We start from the raw sequence: 14,910 nt of genomic DNA, 5'->3' as shown, positions 1-14,910 counted from the left end.
ATTTGAAAGCTGTGTTCAAATTTATGAGGGGAATAAGAACTTTCAATCAGTATTGCACTCCTGGATGTAGTCCAGTGATCTCCTTCTCCGTTGACAACCAAACATGTGTGTGGAATTTGAGTAAAGACGCAGTCAGGTTTGGTTTTTAACACACTCTGCAGTCGAATAGTTTGCTTAATATCAGCTTTCTAGTCCCACAATACCCATTTAAACAAGGTGACTGAAGCTGTGGAACAATAACCCGGTTTAAGTCCATGCATTAATGAGTCATTGATAAGATTTCCTGGGGTGTAGAAGACTAGTGTTTCTTGACTCAGTTTGATCAGTTTTGTAACAATGCACAATAACTTTGTGAGGTTTGGTTACCATACATATAACATTAGCATTTAGAAAATAAAGCAAAGCAGGCATATAATTTAATAAAATGTGAGGCTAGATGAACACAGCAGGCCCAGCAGCATCTCAGGAGCACAAAAGCTGACGTTTCGGGCCTAGACCCTTCTTCAGAGAGGGGGATGGGGTGAGGGTTCTGGAATAAATAGGGAGAGAGGGGGAGGCGGACCGAAGATGGAGAGAAAAGAAGATAGGTGGAGAGGAGAGTATAGGTGGGGAGGGGATAGGTCAGTTCAGGGAAGACGGACAGGTCAAGGAGGTGGGATGAGGTTAGTAGGTAGGAGATGGAGGTGCGGCTTGGGGTGGGAGGAAGGGATGGGTGAGAGGAAGAATAGGTTAGGGAGGCAGAGACAGGTTGGACTGGTTTTGGGATGCAGTGGGTGGAGGGGAAGAGCTGGGCTGGTTGTGTGGTGCATTGGGGGGAGGGGACGAACTGGGCTGGTTTTGGGATGCGGTGGGGGAAGGGGAGATTTTGAAGCTGGTGAAGTCCACATTGATACCATTGGGCTGCAGGGTTCCCAAGCGGAATATGAGTTGCTGTTCCTGCACCCTTCGGGTGGCATCATTGTGGCACTGCAGGACGCCCATGATAGACATGTCATCTAAAGAATGAGAGGGGGAGTGGAAATGGTTTGCGACTGGGAGGTGCAGTTGTTTATTGCGAACCGAGCGGAGGTGTTCTTCAAAGCTGTCCCCAAGCCTCCGCTTGGTTTCCCCAATGTAGAGGAAGCCATGCCGGGTACAATGGATACAGTATACCACATTGGCAGATGTGCAGGTGAACCTCTGCTTAATATGGAAAGTCATCTTGGGGCCTGGGATAGGGGTGAGGGAGGAGGTGTGGGGGCAAGTGTAGCATTTCCTGCGGTTGCCGGGTGCTGGGCGTGGTGGGGTTGGAGGGCAGTGTGGAGTGAACAAGGGAGTCACGGAGAGAGTGGTCTCTCTGGAAAGCAGAAAGAGGATCCCCCTCGTTCTCACACACCACCCCACCAAACTCCGGATACAACACATCATCCTACGACACTTCCACCATCTACAATCCGACCCCACCACCCAAGACATTTTTGCATCCCCACCCTTGTCTGCTTTCCGGAGAGACCACTCTCTCCGTGACTCCCTTGTTCGCTCCACACTGCCCTCCAACCCCACCACACCCGGCACCTTCCTCTGCAACCGCAGGAAATGCTACACTTGCCCCCACACCTCCAACCTCACCCCTATCCCAGGCCCCAAGATGACTTTCCATATTAAGCAGAGGTTCACCTGCACATCTGCCAATGTGGTATACTGCATCCACTGTACCCGGTGTGGCTTCCTCGACATTGGGGAAACCAAGCGGAGGCTTGGGGACCGCTTTGCAGGACACCTCCGCTCGGTTCGCAATAAATAACTGCACCTCCCAGTCCCGAACCATTTCCACTCCCCCTCCCATTCTTTAGATGACATGTCCATCATGGGCCTCCTGCAGTGCCACAATGTTGCACCCGAAAGTTGCAGGAACAGCAACTCATATTCCGCTTGGGAACCCTGCAGCCCAATGGTATCAATGTGGACTTCACAAGCTTCAAAATCTCCCCTTCCCCCACCACATCCCAAAACCAGCCCAGTTCGTCCCCTCCCGCAATGCACCACACAACCAGCCCAACTCTTCCCCTCCACCCACTGCATCCCAAAACCAGTCCAGCCTGTCTCTGCCTCCCTAACCTGTTCTTCCTCTCACCCATCCCTTCCTCCCACCCCAAGCCGCACCTCCATCTCCTACCTACTAACCTCATCCCACCTCCTTGACCTGTCCATCTTCCCTGGACTGACCTATCCCCTCCCTTCCTCCCCACCTATACTCTCCTCTCCACCTATCTTCTTTTCTCTCCATCTTCGGTCCGCCTCCCCCTCTCTCCCTATTTATTCCAGAACCCTCACCCCATCCCCCTCTCTGAAGAAGGGTCTAGGCCCGAAACGTCAGCTTTTGTGCTCCTGAGATGCTGCTGGGCCTGCTGTGTTCATCCAGCCTCACATTTTATTATCTTGGATTCTCCAGCATCTGCAGTTCCCATTATCACTCAGGCATATAATTTGTTCATTTTTTAAAATTTGACCAGTTTTGTGCCAATATTTACTGAGTCCATCCAGATAACTGTTGCAAAATATTCCTCCTCCCTCTATTTGACTCATGCAGTTGATGGAGAACAGACAGTCTTGAGCAATAATAAATCTGATTTGATGGTTATTTGGGCAGTCTGCCACTTAGTGCAACATGACTGGTTTCATTACACTTTCCCTTGAGAGCAAGACAAGCACCTTTCAACCTCTCCGCTAAGCAGAACAGACCAAAACACTTTGCCAAAGCCAATTTGAAGGAAACAGTAGCAGCCATTTTGTGCAGAACAAGATTCTCAGAACAACAGTTAAACGAATGGGACCAATTAATGTGGGAGTATAGAAATTAGAAACAGGAGTAGGCCATTCTGCCCCCTGAGCTAGCCTTGTCTTCCAATAAGATTGTGGTTGCTTTGGGTATACAGTGAGCTCCACTTTCCTGTCTGTCCCCAATAAACCCTGGACTGACTGGTCTATCAAACTACCTGACTCAGCGTGGATTGAAATAAATGATTCAGCCTCCACTACTTCACGGGGAAGAGAATTCCACAGATTAACAAAAATCTGAAAGGAAGTAAAGCTCTTTAGTCCATGTTATGAGGGAAATCTCTTCATGAATTATGTTCCTTAGTTCTCGGCTCCCCACAAGAGGAAACATCTTCCCAGTATCCTACAGCACGGTGACTCAGTGGTTAACACTGCTACCTCACAGCACCAGGGACCCAGGTTCAATTTCACCCTCGGGCAACTCTCTGTGTGGCGTTTGCACATTCTCCTCGTGTCTGCGTGGGTTTCCTCCAGGTGCTCCGATTTCCTCGCACAATCCAAAGATGTGCAAGTTAGGTGCATTGGCCATGCTAAATTGCCCGTCGTGTTCAGGGGTGTGTAGCTTAGGTGGGTTAATAATGGGGTCTAGTTGAGATGCTTTGAGGTTTGGTGTGGACTTGTTGGGCCGAAGGGCCTGTTTCCACACTGTAGGGATTCTATAATTCTATGATTCTTATCTGGGCCCTTCAGGATCTTGTATGTTTCAGTAAGATCACATATGCATTTTCCGACTTCTAGAATAAGACCAACCTGTTCAGCCTTTCTTCAAAAGGAAAGTCCTTTATCCGGGAATGATATCAGTTCTGTGGCCTTCTTTTCATGCAGCTGTGTCTCTTTCCAAATAAGGAGATCAAACTTAAACACATCACTCCAGGTATAGAGTCCCCAAGGCACTGTGCAGCTAGAGTAAAACTTCCTTACTGTTATATCCCTTTTCCCTTGCAATAAAAGTCATAAGGGTATGGAACGCTTTGCCTGCAACGGTAGTAGATTTGCCAACTTTAGGTACATTTAAGTTGTCATTGAACAAGCATATGGACGTACATGGAATAGTGTAGGTTAGATGGGCTTCAGATTAGTATGGCAGGTCGGCACAACATTGAGGGCCGAAGGGCCTGTACTGTGCTGTAGTATTCTGTGTTCTATTCCAGTTGCATTTCTAATCACTTGCTGTATCTGGGCAGTAACCTTTTGTAATTCATGTATCAGGTCACAAAGATCCCCCCTCACCATTGAATTTTAGTCTGACACATTTATTTGAAATCATAAGCTTTTGGAGCGCAGCCAGTTCATCGGGTGCAATGAGAGACAAGCACACAGAACACAGAGTTCATAGGCAGAGAGATCAAAAAGTCATACAACGGGTGTGAGTGGAGTGTCAGATAATAAGTCTCTGCAGCTGACCAAGAATGCCCCTGATGAAGGAACTGTGCAACAAAAGCTTGTGATTTCACATAAATCTGTTGTAACTGGTGTCGTGTGACTTCTGAGTTTGTCCACCTCAGTCCAACACTGGCACCTCCACATCTTGACCATTGAGTTTTGTAATCTTAATTTAAATAATGTGCCTCTTTTGTATTCTTCCTCTCAAAGTTAACAAGTTGATATTTTTCATGTTATACTCCCGACTGCCAGTTTCTTTTACTTGCTGACTTAACCTGCCTAGATCCATATAGAGATATACAGCATGGAAATAGACCCATCGGTCCAACTTGTCCATGCTGTCTACATGTCCTACTTAAACCTAGTCCCATTTGCCAGTATTTGGCTCATATCCCTCTAAACCCTTCCTATTCATGTACCCATCTAGATGCTCTTTAAATGTTGTAATTGTACCAGCCTCCACCACTTCCTCTAGCAGCTCATTCCATACAAGCACCATACTAATCATGAAAAATTGCCCCTTAGGTCCCTTTTAAATCTTTCTCCTCTCACCTTAAAGCTATGCCCTCTAGTTTTGATCACCCCCACTTCGGGGAAAAATCCTTGTCTATTTACCCTATCCATGCCCCTCATAATTTTATAAACCTCTATAAGGTCACCCCCTCAGCCTCTGATACTTGGAAAATAGCCCCAGCCTGTTCAGCCTGTCCCTATAGCTCAAAGCCTCCAACCCTGGCAATATCCTCAAGTCTTTTCTGAACCCTTTCAAGCTTCACAACATCCTTCCTGTGGGAGGATGACTGGAATTGCACACAATACTCCAAAAGTGGCCAAACTGATGTCCTGTACAGCCACAACAGACCTCCCAACTCCTATACTCAATGCACTGACCATTAAGCACAAACACACCAAACATCGCTTTCACTATCCTATCTACCTGTGATTCCATTTTCAAGGATTATGAGCCTGTACTCCAGGGCCTCTTTGTTCGGCAACACTCCTCAGGACCTTACCATTAAGTGTATGTGTCCTGCCCTGATTTGCCGTTCTAAACTGCAGCATTTATCTAAATTAAACTTCATCTGTTACTTTGTCATAACTTGTCTTTCTATCTACCTTGGTGTCATGGACATATTTAGCTAGCGTACATTCGTTAAAGTCATTGATGTAGATTGTACTTGTGTTGATCGAACATTGATACCTGTGGCACTGCGCTTATTACAACTTGCTAACCCAAAAAACTCTCTTATCCCGACTCTCTGCTTCCTGCTAACTAGCCAATCCTTTATCCCTGCTAATATATAACCCCAACATCTTGTGCTCTTGTCTTGTGCACTAACTGTTGTGGTAACTAATCAAGTGCCTTGTGAAAATCCAAGCATTCTACATCTACACAATTCCCTTTATTCACTTTGCTTGATTCCTCCTCAAAAAATTCTAATTCATTAGTTAAATATGATTTTCCTTTTTACAGAGCTATGTTGATTCTGATAGTTTAATTTTCTAACAGTCTTGCTATAGTCTGCACAACAATAGATTCTGGCAATTTCCCTATGACCAGTTTTAGGCTACCTGGCCAATTGTCTCTTTTTGTCGATTGACGAGTGTTGAAAAATGCAATAACAGTCTTCATGAGTGTTATAGAATTTTGTTCCTGACTGCAGGGAGAATAGCGAGCTGTCCACCAAATAGGTTTGCCTTTTGCAGGTGAGGAAGGTGCAGATCTGCTAAGGGAGTGCAGCACTGTCAGAGGTGTCATCTTTCTGTTGAGGTGTTGAACTGAGGCCCATCTGCCTGCATGAGTTAATGTAAAAGATACACGACTACTGTGTTGAAAAAGAGCAGTGGAGTTATCCTCAGTGTCCTGGCCAGTATTTATCCCTCAATCAACATTTCAATAAAACAAAATGATCTAGACATTATCACATTGCAGTTGGTAGGGAATTGCTGTGTTCAAATCAGCCTCCATATTTCCAATTTGATAGCTGTGACTACACTTCATAAAGTACTTAATTGGTTGTGAAGTATTTGAGATGTTTGGTCATGAGAAGTGCTGTGTTACAGCAATCCATCTTTTTAATATTTTCTCTAAAACACTGACATCCAAACTAGGACACACATGTTCCCTGAAGACTGAAGTGCAGACAATCTGGTTCTTTTTACACATAAATTGTGTTGCTTGGTTTGACTAGTTTCAGACTTGTTAAAGGCGAGAAAATTCTGACTCTGCCATACAGATGCATTTAAAGTGAAGCCAGATGCCTACAGTGAAGGAGGATGTAGAGGGTGTATGGATAAACAAGCAAGGTGGGAGGACATGCAAGTAGAGCGTAAACCCTGCATAAGTTGTGTTGGGCTGAAAGGACTGTACCTGTGCCTATCTTCTGCTGAATTATATTTGCCAAATAAACGCGCCCAATTTAATTATCATTGATTGTTGAGTTATGGAGGCCATTGTAAACTGATTCTGTCCTGTAATTGCTCCTAGGTACAGTTTCATAAACTACACCACTTACGTTTAGCGCAGACCCGGGCACAGTATTATGGAGGATCGCTGCCCAACGTCAATCAGATTGGGAACAACGCAAACGACTTGGAGGTAACGCCATTCGGGTACAACCATCGCGCTGCATCCAGCCCAGACTTTCTGCCACCAGCTCTGACTGTCACTAGTATTCTGTCCCCATTCTCCTTTTCTTACTTAACCATGAGGAGGAAAGGCCAGTTGTTTTGTTTGCCTCTTTCTTTCCCTATATCTAACCAGAGCCTGTACCTATTCTGGGAGCGTTCTGTGGAGACAGTAGAGGAAGCTTTACTTTCTGTGTAAAAATGGAGAGGGAACTTTACTATGTATCTAACCTTGTGCTGTACCTGTCCTGGGAGAGTCTGATGGGGATAGAGGTGAGGGAGTTTTACTTTTCAATTTGATGGTGTAGAGGGAATTTTATTCTGTTTCTAATCCCATACTGTACCTGTCTGGAAGTGTTTGATGTGGTGTTTCATTTCTTGGCTGAAACAACACTTACCTTGATTATAGACATACTTCACAACATAAACACTGCAGAACTGCTGAATAAATGTTTTAATGATCTTGTGTGTATCAATAACCAAGTCATTTTGAGATTGTAATCTCATTTTGTGGATCAGTTGTCAGGTATGAACTAATTGAACTTGCCTCAAGTGAGTTGACATCACCTCCCTGATTAGATTACTGTGTGGTAATCATTCCCACATATTAGTAAATCCAGCAGCAGTGCATGTCTGCACACTGTAATCAGTTAGCATTTCACGGAAGACTGGTTAATTAAACCAGGACCATCTATACTTGTTTGAAGTATATGTGAAACACATGGCAGTCATTCACGTTTTATTGACTTCCGTTCATTCCGTGAAGCCATAGTGAGATGTAAGGGTCTTTTTATTCATTTGCAAAAAATATATTTAATTCATAAATTTATTTGAGTACATTACAAAGCAGTTCAAGTCAGCTATTGCAGAAAATACAATCAAATGTATCATTTTTCACTTGAGCATTGCACTTTTAGATGCATCCATCCCACCCTCCCTACCCCTTCCCTGTAACATTGCATTTCCCATGGACATCCCTGGCAACTGCAATTAGTATTCTTTGGAACATTGCAGCAGGCTCAGAAGAGAAATGTCAGCATGAGAGTAAAGTGGTTTATTGAGATACAAACATGTGTTGGATAATTTCTACGGACAGAACAAAGAATTCTGGATGAGGATGAGTTGCATTTTGAGCAGGATGACACACGAGCGGGAGAAAGATGTGGAGAGCATTGAGGGCATGGTTTTGGAGATGGGAACATGTGACAGGGGCATTGGTAATGAAATGATTTAAGAGCGACAGTGGGCAATGTTTTAGAACTTCAAGTGAGTGAACTGAGTTAGTGGGTAGTGTCAGTTTGAAAGGGGGGGCTACTGTTTTTGATTAGTGGTGTTTTTCCACTTGAGACATGACGTTAGGCCAATCTGTGATTAAATTCAGAGTTAATTTTTCCAATGACTTAATGTTGTGCCAAATAATTCATGTACTTTGAGTCATTAATGTGTTCTATGAAGTGGTGCCAGTAGCAAATATTTCTGGAGGTGATCAGATTTGTGGTGTATTCCTGAGTAGGACAACACATAATTCAGCCACACAAACCAGGAAGAGGCCCACCCTTGACCCTAGCCTGCCGTAAAAAAACCAATCACTGCTAATGGACTGCAGTTGAACTTGGGAGGGATCAAACAAATCTTTCTGCTAATTCATGAGTAGCATCAAATGGGAAGTGAGCGTATTAGATGAATCCATTTTCAGATTTGATTGTGATGCATCCTGTAATAGAAGACCCTGCTGATCTTTGCTATCACAGGTCATATCTGAAGCATGGCTGCCTGGTTGAGGTCCCAGCAGGTACTGTTGGTGTCCTGTTGTGTTACAGCAAGCCCCCTAGATCATAGAATCCTAACAGTGTGGAAGCAGGCCATTCAACCCATTGAGTCCACAGTGCTCTTCCAAAGAACATCCCACCCTCCCTACCCTCTCCCTGTAACGTTGCATTTCCCATGGACATCCCTGGCAACTGCAATTTCCCATGGCTATTCCAACTAACCTGCACATCTTTGGACTGTGGGAGGAAACCTGACAATCCTGAGAAATACCATGCAGACACGGGGAGGACGAGCAAACTCCACACAGACGGTCAAGCCAGGGTGGAATTGAACCAGGGTCCCTGGCTAACTATTGAGCCACTGTGCCACCCATTAAATAGGAGTAGACAGTAGAAAAGGATGGGGAGGGTAGTACATGACACAGTTGCTTCCAATAGCTTCCAATGAGTTTTGCTGCAACTGGTCCAATTTGCTTAGTTTGGATTCTAGTATTCAAATCAGTGTGATTTAGTCGCCCTGAATTAGACTAACAGGGCGGTCAAAGTGACTGCAGTTAACAGGATAAGCTATATGCTGTCTTTGGAAACGACACTGACGTTTTATGGATTATAAAGGAAATTGACAAATTGTAAGATTGGGAAAGTTAGTTAACAGGGAAGCTAATGGCAGAATGATTAACTTTATATCATGGAGTAGGTTCCCAAGAAAGACTTTAAATGGAATCATGAAGCAATTGGTTTTGTTTCTCAAAAATTGAAGGGATTGAGGGATGTAGTGGTAAGGTTGAGGGATGTGCTGGGTATTGTGGCTAGGGGATGTGGTTAGAGTGTGGGTGGGGTGATCCCTAGCTATTCAGTGAAAACAGACCTTGTTGGCCTTGTGACTTCTAATCTGCTGCTTTAACTCCGTCTCCCTAGTTTATAATAACTATAGAATCATATAGAACAAATAAAGGCCATTGGGCCCATCATGCCTCTGTCCACTCTTATAATCTATACTGAGGTGCCTCTGTCTGAAATGGAGTAGCCACGTCCACTCTCATCTCCTACAGCACTGAAATTGCACCTTCACCTAACATCCTTTTCAGTTGTACGTCAGTTCACAACTTTTCAACTTCACGTTAAACCCTGATATTTCTTGAAATGCCTTTCCTTTATAGTATTCATTTTTAACTGCAGTTTTCCTTTCTGTCCAAACACCTCCATTAGTGTCGCGCTGGGTAAAGATATTATGTGAAATTTATAATATTTTACAGGAGTTGGAAATACCGGTGATTGGCTGATGTTCAGAGTCTGATGTGTGACAGGACCATGTGTATTTGTGTTTTGGTTATACTATCAGTTAAACCATGGTGATTCAAATTCTAACAGACATGGAGAAGCTGAGCTGAAATAAACTGGAGAAAAACAAACTGTAAAGCAAGACACACAGATTTCAGTTCTGTAGAGAGAAAAACAGATTCCCAAGGTGGCACAGTCTCCTGCTGGAGCAGGGAAGAGATTAGTCAGTGTATTCAACAGGGACCTAGGTAGTGTTTTGACTGAAGGAGTGCATGGATAGGAGAGATGGGATTGTTTCTTTTAGCTGAACTTTCTCACCCTTAGAAGCTGCTTACTTGACTTGGAGTGAGCAATTCCAATGCAACTGTTGCATTGTTGAGTGATTTAAGAGCCCGTAACTCTGGTTTTGTCTGTGGACTCAATATCAGTTATCGCCGTACCATTTCAGAGTTCCGTGGGGTGGACCTTGTGCCAGGTGAACAGCAAAAGGCATCATAATTAGCATCAGTCTCATTGAACTAGGAGATGCAGTTAGTTAGCCAGCCCCCTGCTAGAAAGTGCATGCCATGGAGATTGAAACTGTACTTTACTGCAGATAAAGACAAACGATGCTGATGAAACTGAGCAAGGCTCCTTTTTGGAGTCTTTTGGACTCAAAAGTTTACCTTTGTTTCTCTCTCCACAGCTGCTGTCAGACCTACTGAATTGCTCTAGTGATGTCTGTTTTTTATGTGAGATCTCAGCATCTATAATATTATGCTTTCATTAATTCTCTGTGCTTTCCCTGCTCAAATAATGCTACAGTGGCACCATTGGGATCTATACCCTACAGAATATACTCCTCGAGGAGAGAAGAGACTGATCAAAGGAAGTGAAATCCATGGGATTCCTGGGAGTCGCTAGCTGAGAGAGTTGTGTTCCAGGAGTGTAAATACCAGCTACAGTGGTGAATGTAATCACTAAATGCATTGCAGTCTGCTATTATGTGGCAGAAACTGGTGTCCTTGAGAAGGTCACTGGGTTTGAGCTGTGTCATCTCTATCTCTGTTTACTGTCCCCTACTGCCTGCTTTCATTTGTCCTGTTCAAGGTTTCTCTGTTTGTGTTCTGCTGCTGCCCTTCCCCCTTGTCTCTCTCTTTCTGAGTATGGAGTTAATTATCAAAATATCTTTGAGCAGGACACCACTGAGATTACAAAACATGACAGTTCTTAAAGGCACAGTATGTCTATGAGTTTGTTGTTGCAAAACCATTTTAACTATAACGATGTTGTGAATTTTTCTTTTGATTTTTGTCAGCTTGTCTAAATTGGTATCAGAGATAATGGGAACTGCAGATGCTGGAGAATCCAAGATAATAAAATGTGAGGCTGGATGAACACAGCAGGCCAAGCAGCATCTCAGGATTGGTAGTGGTTTCGCTTCTGAATTCGTATTCATTGGGCTCATGCTGCATTCCAGTGACTTCAGCCCACTCTGCGGACCTACTTTGAGTAGTCAGGAAGTACTGCATTGTCAAGGCTACTGGTTCAGGCATTAAACAAAGGCACTCCCTGTTCAAGTAAAGTTTACCAAAGTCTTGTCCTGCTCAAATGGGTGTTCAGTATCTACCAGCAATATCAAAAATGGCTCAGGGACTTCATGCTGTGTCCTGGCTCAGGTCCATCCCTCTTCAAACAATATATTAAAAATTGAACAACTGCTTATCCTTCTCGCTGAGAGGGAGGAATTTACACACAGCTTTTCACTTTCATGACAATGATGATAGTTTCTGAAAGATGTATTACATTTCTGTATAAGTGTAATTTTTGACTAATTTTGAAAGCTATTATAACCCCACTGGCTGTGTACTACCTGTGTGTCATATCTCTGGTTGTGGATGTTCCCTATTGTATTATGGACTTCAATGTGAGACTGTAACTTCAGGCTCCAGCAAGGTAGCCTGCTGCCAGCTGTCCTGCTGGACTAAGTCTGGAGTTTGGGCTGCACCAATTGCCAACCCAGTTCCCCACCTCAGTACAGAAAGCTGTAGGCAGGTATTTGTGTAAAGGTGGGCAGGGAGATTACTAAAGAGCTAGCAGTGGTGTAGGGAGAACTTCTGGCTCAAGCACTGAAAGAACTGAGTTGTCGAAAGAAAATGGAAAAATGTGGATTCCTTAGTCCTACGGTGAGGTGGTGTATAATGTCAAAAATTGTATACACCAGGTAAATGTGGAAAGAAGAAAAGACCCCCACTTATATGTTGCATTTCACAATCTCTATAATCAGTTTTCACTCCATCAGCTCCCACAAACAGCGCTGTAATGGCCAAAATAAATCTGATAATGTGGTACAAGTAGGAACAAAGTGCTGGAGAAACTCAACAGGTCTGACCTCATGTATGGAGAGAAAAAGAGAATTAACATTTTTGAGTCGGGTGACCTTCAGCAGAGCATGAACTCCAAAGTTTTAACTGTATGCGTTTCTCTCCACAGATGCTGCTAGGCCTGCTGAGTTTCTCCAGCACTTTGTCTTGGTTTGTTTCAGATCTCCAGCATCTGCAGGTCTTTAGTTTGGATAATGTAGTGCTGTTAGTGACAGGTAAATGTTTGTCAGGACATCAACAAGGATTGCTTTGCCCTTTGTCTGGTTGAGAGGGCAGACAAAGCTTTAATATCTCATCAGAAAGACAGCACCTTTAACAGCACAACGTTCCCTCAGTACTCCGTTACAGGGGCAGCTGAATTAATGCTGTCGAGTGGGGCTTGAACTCTCAATCCTCTAATTTGTAGACAATTGAACCTAGGCTGACGATGGAATTTCTCTGCCCTATTGTCACAATTTACCATGCAGTCTCATTGTGGGTTCACCTTAGAAACAGTCCCCATATGGCCTTGCCAGTTTTCACAGTAAAACATGTGAAGTTATGCAAGAAGCTCACATTGAGCTGATTTACTGCTCTACTAAATAAGTTATGCTGCCGCTGATCCACTGCAAGATCTACCAGTTTCGATCAAGTGCACCCCTGGCCGTTTTGACCCCTATTAATGTTGTACATGGAATAAACAGTGATTTCAGTGATTGTTATGTGCAAGAATTGCTATTCAGAGCTGTCTCCAAGTGCAGTTTATAATCTCTGCTCGGGAAAAAAATCCTAAATTTGAATTTTCTTGTGAACACTGTGCATGCATTTCCTGGTGGCTTGATCACATAATCCAGACGGACACCGCAAAACCAGTACTGAGCAAGACAGATTGACCATTTTTCAGATGAAACTTTAAACCTGAGGGTCTGCTAAGTATAAAAGATTCCAGAGGCATATTCACAAAGTAGTAGGGGAAGGTATTATAGTCAATAGTTATTGTTCAACCAACGTTACTGAATACCAGATTATCTGGTCACTTTTATTGATTGTGGGAGTGTGCTGTTGATAAAATGACTGTCACATTTCCTACATTGTAGCAGTGACTACACTTTAAAAGTACTTTATGGCTGAGATGTACTTTGGGATGTCCTGAAGTTGTGAACACTGGTGATACAAAAAACGCCTTCCATCTTTTGTTTTATTTCATTGTTTGCTATGTTACCTATTTAGTAAGTTACGACCAGCACACTTTGTGTCGCAAGATTTGGTTTATTAAATCTGGAAGCAGAAAGCCACACCAGTAAAATTGATTGTGTTTAAAGTACACGTTATTTCACAACAGTCCTGAAGGGAAGGAAACCTGCCGTCCTTTTTTTGCCCTGTACCATTAGCCCCGCTGCAAGGCTGTTGACTCTTCACTGCCTTTGAAGTGCACCAGCAAGCAACGAATGTGCCTCAAGTCACTTTGAGTTGTCCTTGCACTATGGAGAGCACTTGCCACTGCCTCCTTAAGAATGGGCATGAAATACCTGCCTTATCTCACATAATACCCACAACCAAAGAATTAAATAAATTTCCAAGGAAAATCTTTTAAAATCATTTATTAGCTTTTGAACTTGGGAGTCTCACCTGATTTGCTACTTAACAACAGTTTTACGATGCTCTTCCATGTCGGAAGCAGATGGACCAATCGTAGCTTCTTTAATGGCGCTCCAGTGAGGTCAGCTAACTAAGACTGAGAAGCAAACACTGGAGCCTCTCTCTTCTGTGCCTTTCTGACCAGTTAGTCTCACTAAGATTTGGAGGAATGGTGTTGGGGTTAGAGTGGTTCCAGCAGCACGATTATCAGCCTGGCCCTATGAGTGTGGGAGTTCAATCACACGTTTGCAGTTCTGATAATTTGTATGAAGATGAGGTACATTTGCACAGGTTGCCAGTTTTGCACATTGTACATTGATGGGGTGCAAAGCACAGTTGTACTGAGTGTATTACAGTGATTATGAACAAACTCCAAACAATATAAGCTGAATTGGGAACTGTGGTATAGGTCAACAGTTATTACATCTGCCTTCCCATGAAGTTGAAAGATGTTGAAAGCATTGTTTTTTCAGGGTGTTTCTCGCAAGGTGGCATCTGGACAAAGATGCTATTCTGTATGACAGTTCAACATGTATATGAACGTATGAGTTAGAAGCAGAAATTGGCGATTCAACCCCTCAAGCATGTACAACCATTTGATAAAATCATGACTGATCTGATTGTGACTTCAGCTTCTTTTATGACAGCTTCTCCTGAGACCCATAATCAAGAATCAATCTAACTCAGCCTGAAAACTGCTCAATGACCCAGTTTTCATTGTTCTCTAGGGAAGAGAATGCCAACCCTCTGAGAGTAAAAAAAATATCCTCCTCTCTACATTAAATGGGAGGCACCTAAATCGTGTCCCTGATTTCAAGAATCTCCCACAAAGGGAAATATCCTTTCGGCATCTACCAGGTCCAATTCCTGCAGAATCCAAAATGTTTCAGTGAGATGGCCTCATGTACTTCTAACCTCCTACTGAGACAGACCTCACCCAACTTTCTTCATGGAAAAACGTATCATTCCTCGCAGGAATCAGTCATGTGAACCTTATCTAAACTTCTCCTCATGCAATTCCCCTCCTTTTCATATTCCATCCCTCTTGCAAA

General features: G+C 43.5%; 1 protein-coding gene across 3 annotated transcripts in view; it reads left to right on the top strand.

The window, feature by feature from the left end:
* crtc3 (CREB regulated transcription coactivator 3) overlaps positions 1 to 14,910 on the top strand; it is a 78,535-nt gene that overhangs the window by 15,818 nt on the left and 47,807 nt on the right. For all 3 annotated transcript variants that reach the window (XM_059640198.1, XM_059640199.1, XM_059640200.1), the window contains one exon: positions 6,689 to 6,799. In XM_059640198.1, the coding sequence (XP_059496181.1) occupies positions 6,689 to 6,799 (111 nt within the window). The remainder of the gene's footprint in view (positions 1 to 6,688; positions 6,800 to 14,910) is intronic.

The sequence above is a fragment of the Stegostoma tigrinum genome, chromosome 36, assembly GCF_030684315.1.
Source record: "Stegostoma tigrinum isolate sSteTig4 chromosome 36, sSteTig4.hap1, whole genome shotgun sequence".
In the NCBI taxonomy this organism is placed as follows: domain Eukaryota; kingdom Metazoa; phylum Chordata; class Chondrichthyes; order Orectolobiformes; family Stegostomatidae; genus Stegostoma; species Stegostoma tigrinum.
The sequence above is the reverse complement of the archived record's forward strand: the minus strand, read 5'-3'. Positions and strand labels throughout refer to the sequence as shown.